The sequence below is a fragment of the Elephantulus edwardii genome, unplaced genomic scaffold (assembly GCF_000299155.1).
Source record: "Elephantulus edwardii isolate Elephantulus edwardi_28Jun2011 unplaced genomic scaffold, EleEdw1.0 scaffold00339, whole genome shotgun sequence".
Taxonomy (NCBI): domain Eukaryota; kingdom Metazoa; phylum Chordata; class Mammalia; order Macroscelidea; family Macroscelididae; genus Elephantulus; species Elephantulus edwardii.
This window is the reverse complement of record NW_006400089.1, coordinates 1,573,061-1,584,786: the sequence shown is the minus strand read 5'-3', so window position 1 is coordinate 1,584,786 and position 11,726 is coordinate 1,573,061. Positions and strand designations below refer to the sequence as shown.

At 41.1% G+C, this 11,726-nt stretch overlaps 1 protein-coding gene across 1 annotated transcript in view; it reads right to left on the bottom strand.

The window, feature by feature from the left end:
• LOC102853581 (chromosome unknown open reading frame, human C7orf57) overlaps nucleotides 1-11,317 on the bottom strand; it is a 128,787-nt gene extending 117,470 nt beyond the window's left edge. The window contains exons 1-2 of the mRNA XM_006901618.1: nucleotides 11,263-11,317; nucleotides 6,218-6,403 (exon numbers count right to left, since the gene is read on the bottom strand). Of these exons, the coding sequence (XP_006901680.1) occupies nucleotides 6,218-6,403; nucleotides 11,263-11,317 (241 nt within the window). The remainder of the gene's footprint in view (nucleotides 1-6,217; nucleotides 6,404-11,262) is intronic.
• Nucleotides 11,318-11,726: the final 409 nt, after the last annotated feature.

Genomic DNA, 11,726 nt, shown 5'->3' with positions numbered 1-11,726 from the left:
TCTAACATCAGCTATAATATCCCTAGTACCACGACCCCTTCTATACCCAGCCTGGACTTCTGGCAGTTCTCTGCTGATGTACAGTTCCAGTAGTTTTTGGATAATCTTCAGTAGAATCTCGCTTGCCTGTGAAATCAATGATATTGTTCTGTAGTTTCCACACTCAGTTGGGTCACCCTTCTTTGGGATGGGAACAAATATAGACCTCTTCCAGTCAGTTGGCCAGTGGTTGTTCTACAGATTTCTTGGCACAACTTGGTGAGCACATCCACGGCAGCATCTGTTAGCTAAAATATATTCACCAGATGCTCTCCTGGGAAGGAGGGATACTCTCCTCCTGTACCAGTCAGATCTAATTTGACAGTACACACACCCACACCCACACACAAATTAAAATTTAAAAAATTTAAAATAAAATGCAAACATTTCATAGTATATTAGGTTATGAAAGATGTTGATTGATTACAAAGGCCAAAATGTTGGGATAAAAACTGGAAAATGAGTTTAGGAAAGCAAGCATGGAGGAATACTTTTATAATAAACAAATTAAGAAAATTAATACAGTTGTAAAACATATTAACATAATGAGCATAAAAACATGGTCTTCCTCTCCTTAAAATAATTTCAAAGTCCTTTCACTCCTGTAGGATCACGGGCTTGCAGTGTCTCCACAATTTGGAACCCCACAGCAGAGCCAGGAAGCAGCTTCCTCAACAAGTCACAGTAGTGCCCATCTTTCTCAGGCCCTTTGACAGTTGTCCCAGCCCCTAAACCTGTTGCTGTTTAGTAGACTGTGACCACAACCTTCCTTCAAGTTTCCAAGGTTGTTAAATTCGAAAGAAGTATGTCCATCTTTCTTCCTCAAGACCTGCTGGTGGATTTGAACTGCCAGTCTTACAGCTAGCAGTGTAGCACGGAACATACCTGGGTTCCTTTTGCAAGCTGACAGTGGCTACAAAATAAACACTCAGCACCAACCTAGCACTTGGTTTTGAAGTCACTTTAACCCCAATGCTGAGTAAAAGCCCTGCTAGTAGATCCAAATATAGCAGTACCTGCAACTTTCAGGTTCTGAGGATGCTTGCTTGTTTTGTTTCAGGATAAACAGTTTATTTGAATACACACAAAACATACAAAATAATACTGTTTGCTTAAGGAAAACCTGACACATTAAAATGTATTAATAATAAGAACTACTGCGTTATGCAGATGACATAATCCTGCTTGTTAAAACTGAGAAGGACCTGAAGTGCTTGATGCAGAGGGTCAAGGACTGCAGCCTTAAATATGGATTGAGGCTCAAAGTCAAGAAGACAAAGATTCTCACCACTGGACCAATTAGTAGCATCATACTGGATGGTGAAGGTATTGAGAAAGTTAAAAGTGTTAGTTTATTTGGCTCCACAGTCAACACTCTTGGCACCAGCAGCCAGAAAATTAAAAGACATATTGCAATGGGAAAATCTGCTGTTAGGGACCTCTCCAAAGTACTGAGGAGCAATGGTGGCTCCCTGGAGACTAAGGTATGTCTGATACAGGCCATGGTCTTCGCAATCATTTGTTATGTGTCAGAGAGTTGGACAATGATTAGGGAGGATAGAAGGAGAATTGATGCCTTTGAACTGTGGTGCTGGAGAAGAGTATTCAAAGTACCATGGACTGCTAAGAAAACAAACAGGTTCATTCTGGAGAGGGTTAAACCAGGAGGCTCCTTGGAGGCAAGGATTCTGAGGCTTCGTCTGACATACTTTGGACATGTTGTAAGGAGGGTCGGTCCTTGGAGAGGGACATCATGCTTGGGAGGGTGGAGGGGCATCTCAGGAGAGGAAGACCCTCTATGTGGTGGATTGATTCGGTGACTGGGATAATCGGGACAGGTGTGTCAGAGACAGTACGATTGGCACAGGACAGAGCAGGGTTTAGGGTTGTTGTACATAGGGTTGCTATGAGTCACGAGCGACTCGAGGGCACTAACAACAACAATGTTGTTATTGTTAGGTGCTGTCTAGTCAAGTACAACTCACAGAGACCCTATGAACAACCAACCTGAAACCTACCCCATCCTGTGCCACCATCCTCATCTCTGAGACACTAGAGCCCATTGCTGAGGTCACAGTGTCAATCCATCTCATTGGGGCTCTTCCTCTCCTTTACTGATCCTCCATCTTTCTAAGCATGATGTCCCTTTCCAAGGAAGAGCCTCACCTAGCTACATGCCCAAAGTATGACAAATGAAGCTTTGTCATCCTTGCCTCCAAGGAGCATTCTGGTCACATCTTTTCTAGGATATATCTGTTTGTTCTTTTAGCAATCCATGTGATACACAGTACTCTTGTCCAGCACAACAACTCAAAGGGGTCAATTCTTCTTCTTTCATCCCTATTCGTTTTCCAGCTCTTTGACGCATAGCAAGTGACTGAGAAGACCATGGCTTGAATAAGGCACATCTTAGTCTTCAAACTCGCATCATTCATTATTTTGGAGAAGTCCCTGGCAGCAGACTTGCCCAGTGCAATATGTCTCTGGATTTCCTGAATGTTGGTACCAAGGGTGTTGATTGTTGATCCAAGAACGATGAAATAATTGACAGCTTCAATGTTTTCTCCATTTATTATAATGTTAAATCATTGGGACTGTGCTGAGAATCTTTGTCTTCCTGATGTTGAGATGTAATCCATACTTAAAGCTGTGGTCCTTGATCTTCTGCAGCAAGTGTTTCATATCTTCATTTTCAGCAAATAAAGTTGTTTCATCAGCACAACGTAGGTTGTTGATTTGATTTTCTCCAATCCTGTTGTCACACTCCTCTTAATAGAGTCTGGTTTGTGAATTATTTTCTCAGCATTTAAATTGAACAGATATGGAGAAAGAATATAACATTGTCACACATCCTTCCTGATCTTAAACTATGTAGTATTCCCTTTCTCTGTTATTACAACAGATTCTTGGTCTAAGAACTATATAGCTTCTATGAAGTTTTGTTGTTTTGGTTTTTTACTTATTAACATTTTATTTGCAAGCATATCATAATGGAACACATAAATGCATAACATAAATGTATTTTAGTTAACTAATCTCAAATAAGCAAAAATTTAACTTATTTATTGTCCTATATGGCAGTATAATTTCAGTCTTAAACCCCTTTCCTAACCTAAACTGGTAGAAAATTCCATATTATTTTCTACTGACTCAGGATTTTCCTGGGGGAGGGGTGAGTATGTCTGAATTTGGACTGACAGGACAGCTGAGCCTATGGAGGCAGCCTGTGCCCACCCCCACCCCCACCTCCACCCAGCCCATGGCTCTGGAGTAGAACCTTTAAAGCTATATCCACCAGTCAGTCCTAGGGGAGGCTCATTTCTCCCACTTGATCTCTAACAAACTTCTCTGAGCTTCCCAGGACTGGGTTTGCTGGCTCTTCCATTTTTCTCAGGGATTCACATTGCATTCTTGTAGCCTCTTATCACCTTGGGAGAGTACAGGAGGCCCCTTCAGCCCTGGCCCACACAACCAATTCTGGAAGACCTGCACAAAGCAGACCCCTCTAGGTTTCCAAATGGGGAGTGGAGCACTGGCTCTGGCAGCGGACAGTACACAGAGATGGGGGTGAGATTTATCAGTGGTGACCTGGTGGTAAGAAAATGTGCTGCAATCCTGAAAGCATAGGGCTCAAGGCCACCAGCTGCTCTGCAGAAGAAGGATGGGAAATCACCTACTATGTGGTTAACTGCCTCTGAAAACCTGTCGGAGAGTCAGCTATGAGTCAGTTTCAACTCGACAATACACAACAACAACACCACTGACCCCTTAGGGTCAGCCATGAGAGGAACAGAGTACAAGGCACCTTGGAAAGGATTTATGGATTTATACTGGCTTCTATTTCGCTACCTTGCCTCTAGTGACACCCTCCTCTGCGCCCAGAGATTCTTCCATAATTGAGGTCGAAGTCTCAACATCAGCAGACAGAGATGGGAATAAATTCTTTTGCACAGGTTGCCATGATACTAAACACTGTGACATTGATGTGTCACATGTGATAATGGTTATCCATGATGAACAGTGTTTGGTGGAGCTTCTAGATTAAAACAGGCTTGGAAGCAGGAGTGGCATCCACTTTCAAAATATCTTGCCTCCAAACACTCTAGGAACTTAGAGAAACGATGAAAATTATATAAGTGCTCAAGTCTGAAATACATAGGGTCACTATGCGTCGTCTACGACTTGATGGCACTTAAAAACAACAACCACAATACTGACTCTAAAATGACAACGCACTAGCAAAAAAAAAAAAAAAATCACAATGAACTCTTGCTACATGTACCATCCTCTGATCTTAACTTTTTATTTTTAGATACTTTAGACTTACAGAAAAGTGTCAAGAATGATACAATTTCCCTTACTCCTTAACTCAGACTCCTAAGGTAGTTAGAATTTTACAATTACTTTTTCATCCATTTTCTCACATTATTATTAAGTCATTGTCGTTTTCAGAAACCTCAGGTGCTCATTAAAGACATGATGCCCTTTCAGCTCTATACTCTTTACAGGGTATTTCCAAAGGACATTCTGTCCCATACTCACAGCACAGTTATGAAAATGAGAAAGCTAATAGTTAGAGAGCTCTGGTGACTCGGGTAAGGAGTTGTGTTACCAATCCAAAGGCATGTGGTTTGAATCTTTCAGCTGTTCGACAGAAGATGTGCACTGTCCTTCCATGCAATTTACTGACACTTAATGGTTCAGCTATGGGTCAATACCAATTCAATGGTACACAATGACCACAATGTGGACACAATACTTTCATTCACTTTACACACCTTATTTATATTTTTCTAATTTTTCCTTCACTAATGTTTAGGGGTAAGGGCTGAATTTAAGAAAAAAAAATCTCTGGGTTTTATTTGTAGGAAATAAAATTGTTTGATCTTGGTCTTTAAATATTAAAGCAAAGATTTGCCCATTTTGTTTCCCATTTTCCTCATATTAATCCCCTTACTGGTAATGGCAATGAGAACAAGGAAATAAGTCAGCATTTTTCTATGTCACTTCAAACAAGGTGAGGGCATTTTAAGTGCTTCCATAGCCCTTGGATCAGTGATTTCCATTAAACACTGCAAGTGTTAGTACAAACCACCAGTACTTTCTCAATCAATGCATATAAAAGTTTGCAATCCACCAACATTACTACTGAAATACTGTGCAGTAACTCTTCTAAAAGGATTAATGGTAGCATAATCATTGTACACTGCACTACTAACCAAAAGGCTAGGGAGTTCTGGTGAACTATGCTGCAATCCCAAAGTCATACAGTTCAAATCCACCAGTTGCTCTGTGGAAAAAGGATGGATAATCTCCTCCTGTAAGACTAAACCGCCTCTGAAAACCTGTTGGATGACTCAATGGTACACAACAACAACCAAAAGGCTGAGCAACTCTGGAAATTAGTGTGCCAGTGCTCCTCAGGAGAAAGATGAGCAAAGTCCTCTCATTAATTAAGATACAGTCTTGGAAAACCAATGGAGGGTTTTGCTATGAGTTCCAGTTAGCTTGACAGCAGTCAGTAAATCTTCTATGATCTGCATTTATTTTCTTGACATTGAGATACGATCCATATTGAAGACTGCAGTGCTTGATCTTCTTGTTGCAAGTTTTTCAAGCCTTCCTCACTTTTGACAAGCAAGGTTTCATCATCTGAAATTTATTGATGAGTCTTCCTCTATTCCTAAAGCCACATTTTTCATAGAGTCCAACTTCTCAAATAGGCTCAGCATGCAGATTAAATAGATACAGAGAAAGAAGAAAACCCTGACACACACCTTTCTTAATTTTAAAACATGTAATGTTCCCTTGTTCTGTTCACAAAACAGCTTCCTGGTCTGGGTATAGGTTTTATATGAGCATAACCAAGTGTTCTGGGATTCCCATTCCGCTCAATGTTAGCCATAACTTGTTACGATCCACACAATCAAATAAGACATTTGACTTTGCAATAATAAACAATAGCAAATTAATTGCTAAAGGTCATGAGTATCTCAAAGTTTAAAAACATTAACCCAAATTTCTAAAGGCCTTAGGAAAAATGTGCATTCTTAGTAATATTTTTATACAAGATAAATTCTATTTTTATACAAGATAAATTCTTATTAAAGGAACTCCCTTTTCATTCCTCTTCCCAGAGTTACTTTTCAAATGAAAGTAAAGCAGTGTGTGTACTCACCAGGCCTGCCTCCTTGCTTTGCAAGCTTGACATACTCTGAGTCTGTTTCTTTTATCCAGTATCTGCGAGCCCCAAAAACATTCCCATTTTGTGTGTCTCCAAGATTACTAAGTCCTGGGATCTGGGAAGCTGGAGGAGCATCCACAGGCTTCTCAGATCGCTTTACTGGCAGATGGTAGTACCAGTCTGCAAGAGTGGACAGGCAAAAGCAACAATGTCATTTATGTATTCAATGGATTAGAATACATCCATGTTTGTGAAAATGCTGGTAAGCTTTAAAATTGCCTTTGTGTCAACAATGCAATCAGGGCAATGCATGCCATAGAGTATGTTAGCAAGAGAAGAAACTTTTGGTCTTTTGAATATTGTTTAATGAGTGACAACAGTTGTAGTCATTTAACTAAAATCTGCTAAAACCTTCCTTAGAGAGCTCTGGCAGCAAAGGGTGGAGGGACTGTACTTGCACACAGTTACTGGAAATCCTAAGTAGTTCTGAGGGAGAAAAATAGGCAATCTCCTCCAATGCAACTTATAGCCTTGGAAACACAATAGGGTGTCAGCTAGGAGTTGATTCTGCGGGAAATGACAAAACCTTCCAGAATAAACTGCTAGCCCCAAGAGAAAGAGAAATAGCTTCCATCAATCTTTCCTGCTCTTTTCTCTCTGCTGATGCCAATTCTCAATTAGGTGCAACTTCATCGTTTTCATGATGCTCCAGCTTCCTCATTAGGCTTGCAAGCCTAATGTGTATATGTATCTTTTTAATCCTCCATAAAACTGAAATTTAACTTAATTTAACTGAAATTTAATTTCTTGTTATGTAGGGAAAGACATGTTCCTGAAAGAATCTCTGGGTGGTACAAATGATTAGCAAGCTCAGCTGTTAACCAAAAGGCTGTAAGTTCAAATCCACTCTGACATGTCTTGGGAGAAAGGCCTAATTGGCTACTTTCAAAAGAGCAGCCATTTGAAACTGATAAAGCACAGTTGACTTTGACACACTCAGAGTTTGCAAAGGTTAGAACTGATCCAGTAGCAACAAGAGGTGGTGCTGGTAAGTTTTTAAAAATATAATTTTCCAAACTTTATGAGTCCATAAAAGAGTTTTCCATACTTTATGAGGCCATGATATACTTAGTTGTGGTGGGATGAACTTTATTTTTAATGATCATCAAGTGGGCCCCGACACTTAGTGACCACTGTTACATGTGCAACATAATGAGACACTGAATACTGTGTCATCCTAACAAATGTTGATATGTATGCTTAAGACCATTTCTGCAGTCCATCTAATGACCTTCCTCAGCAAATTGCTATTTCCTGATTATGTACCCAAAGCAAGAAAGGCAAAATCTTGCCATACTCATTCTTGATAACTTTAATGAACTAAAAACACTGAATTTTATTTTTTTTAAAAAGGTAATAGTAGTCATATTGACCACTTTTACCATCGTGGCAAGGGCACAAAGGCAGAGGACTGGGGCACTGTCATAGACCTCATCTACCAAACAATTTTATTTTAGCCCACCCCCTACGCTGTGCCTCATCACCCCATAGGCTGTGAGGAAAGTAAAGCCTCTTGTTAAAGTCAAATTTTCTCTCCAAACAAACATCCCTCACCATCCATGTGCTGAGGAACACATTACATGTGTGTATGTGTGAGGTGAGAGCTGGACATCATAAGAAGTTAAAAGTGAAAAGCTAACAAAGGGATAAGTAGTAACCTATCTGCTGAAGTAAAGCTTAATTTGTCAAATCTTAGCTTACCAGGGAATGTGATGTCCAGGGCTGGCAGATTTGGAGGAAGCATAGCGAGCTCCTTCCTTCAGGAGCCAGATGCAGTTCCAGGACTGTGGCATGCTGCATGTATATAAATCTGTACAAGTTGGCACCACACTCTAGGTGGGGCACTGCTCTTCCTAACTCTGCCAGTCACTAGATTTGGTTGGCATGCAAAGTACATACTGCCCTTGTCTTCAAAGACGGAGGTGAAGTTTTTAGCAGGACATCAACCCATCATTTTTTTCCATCCCAGTTATTATTCTGGTACACCCGTATTTCACAAACTGGGATTCACTTTGGTTTTGCTCTGTCAGCCATGACTGAACAAAGAAAAACTGGTTCAAAAGGAGACAGTGAATGGAAGGGCAAACTAGCTTTGCTGGGGTAGTGACATGCTACGGGAAGCCATATTTTGTTGGATCATCTTTTTTTAGGAAATAGGAACAATATGGATTTCTTCCAGTTAGTTAGCCAGGTAGCTGTCTTCCAGACTTTTTAGCACATATTAGTGAGCACATCTAGAGCTGCATCTGTTTATTTAAACATGTTAAATAGTCCACTAATTTCTGAGGTTTTCGTTTTGGGTTTTTTACCAATGCCTTCAGTGCAGCTTTAACTTCTTCCTTCCTTATTCTTGGCTCTTGATTATATGCTATTTCTGAAAATGATTCCGTGTGGAACAATTCTTTTTTTGATACAGAGAATCTGTATATCCCTTCCATCTTCTTTTGATGCTTCCTGCATCATTCAAGATTTTTGCCCATAATAGGGAGGGGGTAGGGTATAAAATGTGTATCCACACATGAATTAAAACCAATGTTCTGTAAACTTTCACTAAAATCACAATTAGAAAAAAATTTAAAAGAGATTTTTGCCCATAGAATCTTTCAGGATTACAACTCAAGGCTTGAATTTGTTCTTCAATTATCTCAGCTTGAGAAGTAATGCTGAACATGTTCTTTCCTTTTGGTTTTCTGACTGAAGTTTCTTGCACATTTCCTTATAATACTTTCCTTTCTCTTCTGGAGCTGTCCTTTGAAATCTTCTGTTCATCTCTTCTACTTCAGCACACAAATGGTATACTTATAATAACCAATGTGACTTGGTATATTTAGTAAAACTCACTATTATTTACTGTCACAACCTCATGAAGTTCAGACTCTAACACTATTCCCCCCTCACCATGGGTGCACATCAGGACAAGTAGCACAGAGTTGTTCCATAAACAGGAGTTAATCACACATTAACCATTAACCAAAACACTTAGATTTAAACTCTACTTAGAACTGTAGTTATGCTCACAACATTAAAAAAAATTCTATTTGGCATGATAAGTCTTATCAATATAATCAACTCAACTTGCACAATGCCATTTTAAAAAGAAATAAAACACATTGGAAAACAAAATAAAACAAAAACCCACCCTAGATCCCTAAAGAAATGGACAATGGATCTAAAGGAATCAGATTAATTAATAGCAAGAGTTTAGCAGCTTCATATTCTGATCATATTCAACTGAAATACTTTCTCTTACAGAGCAAGGGTGTTAGATTCTTGTTCGCTTTATTTTGTCCCTCTACATGTTTTGATTACTAATTAATCCACAGAGAAAAGTGCATTTCTACATCTCCTCATTACTGGGAGCTTCGGGGTGCACCAAACTCTTAGCCAAAGAATCTCAAGAACTAGTTTAGAATGCTACCTCCTAACCTGAACTATACATCCACACCGAGTTAAAAAAATACATAAAGAATCCTCTTTTAGCCTTTAAGCACTCAAAATGAGAAGCTCTTGTATGGCACCAGGTCATTCACAATCTTATTCCCCCTTCTCTGCATTCTCATATACTAAGCAGCAATACCTTTGTTTTATAAATGAGTAAACAGAGGTCCAAGAGACTAAGAAATCAGCTGACACTGTCTCAGCAGGAATTGCCCCTCCCTTTTCTGGGTCACGTGGCAGTCGGCTGTGAACCAAGGGGACTCATAGCAAAGGGGTTTGAAGGAGATTCAACCTCCTGAAACCAAGGCTAGAATGTGGTTGTGTTGCCACACTGTCACCTGTTAAGTGTGTGACCTTGTGCAAGTGACTAAAGCCCAGTGTTTCCCTTTCTTCATCCAGAAAACAGGGCAAAATATACCTCCCAGGATGGTTAAGAGGGCAAAACGAGTTAGTACACAGTGCATAGAATGGATAAGCTCTTGTTAATGTCATTTTACAGTTACAAACATTAATACAGGCCTAGAAGTCGCATGCCAGCGTCAGAGCACACGGTGAGTGAAGAGACAGCGGCTCTTGGGTCTGCGCTGCCCTGTTCCCCCAGGACCTGCATGGCCAGAGGCATCAACAGTCAGTTCTAAGTCAGGTGTTCTCTCTCCCTGCAGAGAGAGAGGTGCTCTTCCCTGCCTCTGAGCAGAAGAACAAGGACGCGTTCTGTGTCCCTCTCCCCAGTTTCAGACCTAGCAGCTCACTACTGCATAAAACGTTGTTGTTGCTATTTATCCGACCCCACGCTGACCCTCCAGCGGGTTTTCAGAGGCATTAAATTGCACAGGAGAATACCCATCCATCTTCCGCTGAGCAGCTGATGGATTCGAACTGTATACCTTTGAGTTGGCAATGAAGTTCCTTACCCCTAGACCGTAGTGAACAGAAATGCACTCACTTCTTGCACCGAATAAATAGCTTGTGCTTAAAATAGGAAAAAGAGTTCACTTCGTCGGGGGTCTAAATTGGGAGTAAGATAGAATAAAATGGGCCAGGATACAGCTGAAAAAGAAATCTCTGAAGTCAAATTGAAGAGGGGGGATCTGTGACAAGGATATAGACAAAACCCACTAGCACGGAATGTGCCCTGCCTAAAAGCGATTCTCTGTAGGTAATCTTAACTTAGCCAGGAGACTGTCCACTCTGTCGGTTAGCAGCGCAAAATGGCAGGTAGTAAGCCACCAGAGCTAGGAGCCAAGGATACAGATAGTTATTATAATGAAAGTTTTAAAGAATCCTATTAAGCAATGGAGGCAACAATAAACACCATCGGTTTTCTCGTGCTAAAAATAGACTAATAAGACTCATCTTTAAGTACTCCTTTCATGTTTGGGTTTAACATCCTGATCCCTTCTGGCACAGGAGCACTTGCGTAGGTTTCCCCCCACCCCGTCCACACTCGCACAGACGCTGGATTCGACAGCAGGCCAGCCACTAAAGCACATAGCCTCAGCTGCTTAGGAACTCCGCACCAGTTCCGCAGGACAGGTACTCACCGCAGGGTGCATAACGATTAGGGACGCCTTGTAGCTCTTTGCTGGTGTTCCTCATGGCTGAAGTCTGCGAGCGCTGCTCAGAGAAGAAACACCAGGAGCAGAGTAACCAAGGTGCTGGCCCACACTGACAGCCACTACAAACACCACCTGGATGGGCGCTCCCTGCTCTACTCCAGACCACGTGCAGGCGTTTCACAGCCCACAACCTGCTTACGCAGCGTGCTGCGTATAAACAGCGGCAATAGATAACAGCGGAAAGTGTGAATGTCCACCTGTTTCCCGGTTCTATCTCCTTTCCGGTACTCAAAAGGTGCACCTGATTCAGAGGCCCCGCCCAGCCTACCAAGTCGTCAAAGGGTTTCGGTGAAGACCGCCCACGGGGCCCTAAGCTGAGGAAAGAGAAGGCAAAACCTAAACTCAGTGATCCAGCTGCCAAACAACATGCATTGCCTAGGCAACACCAG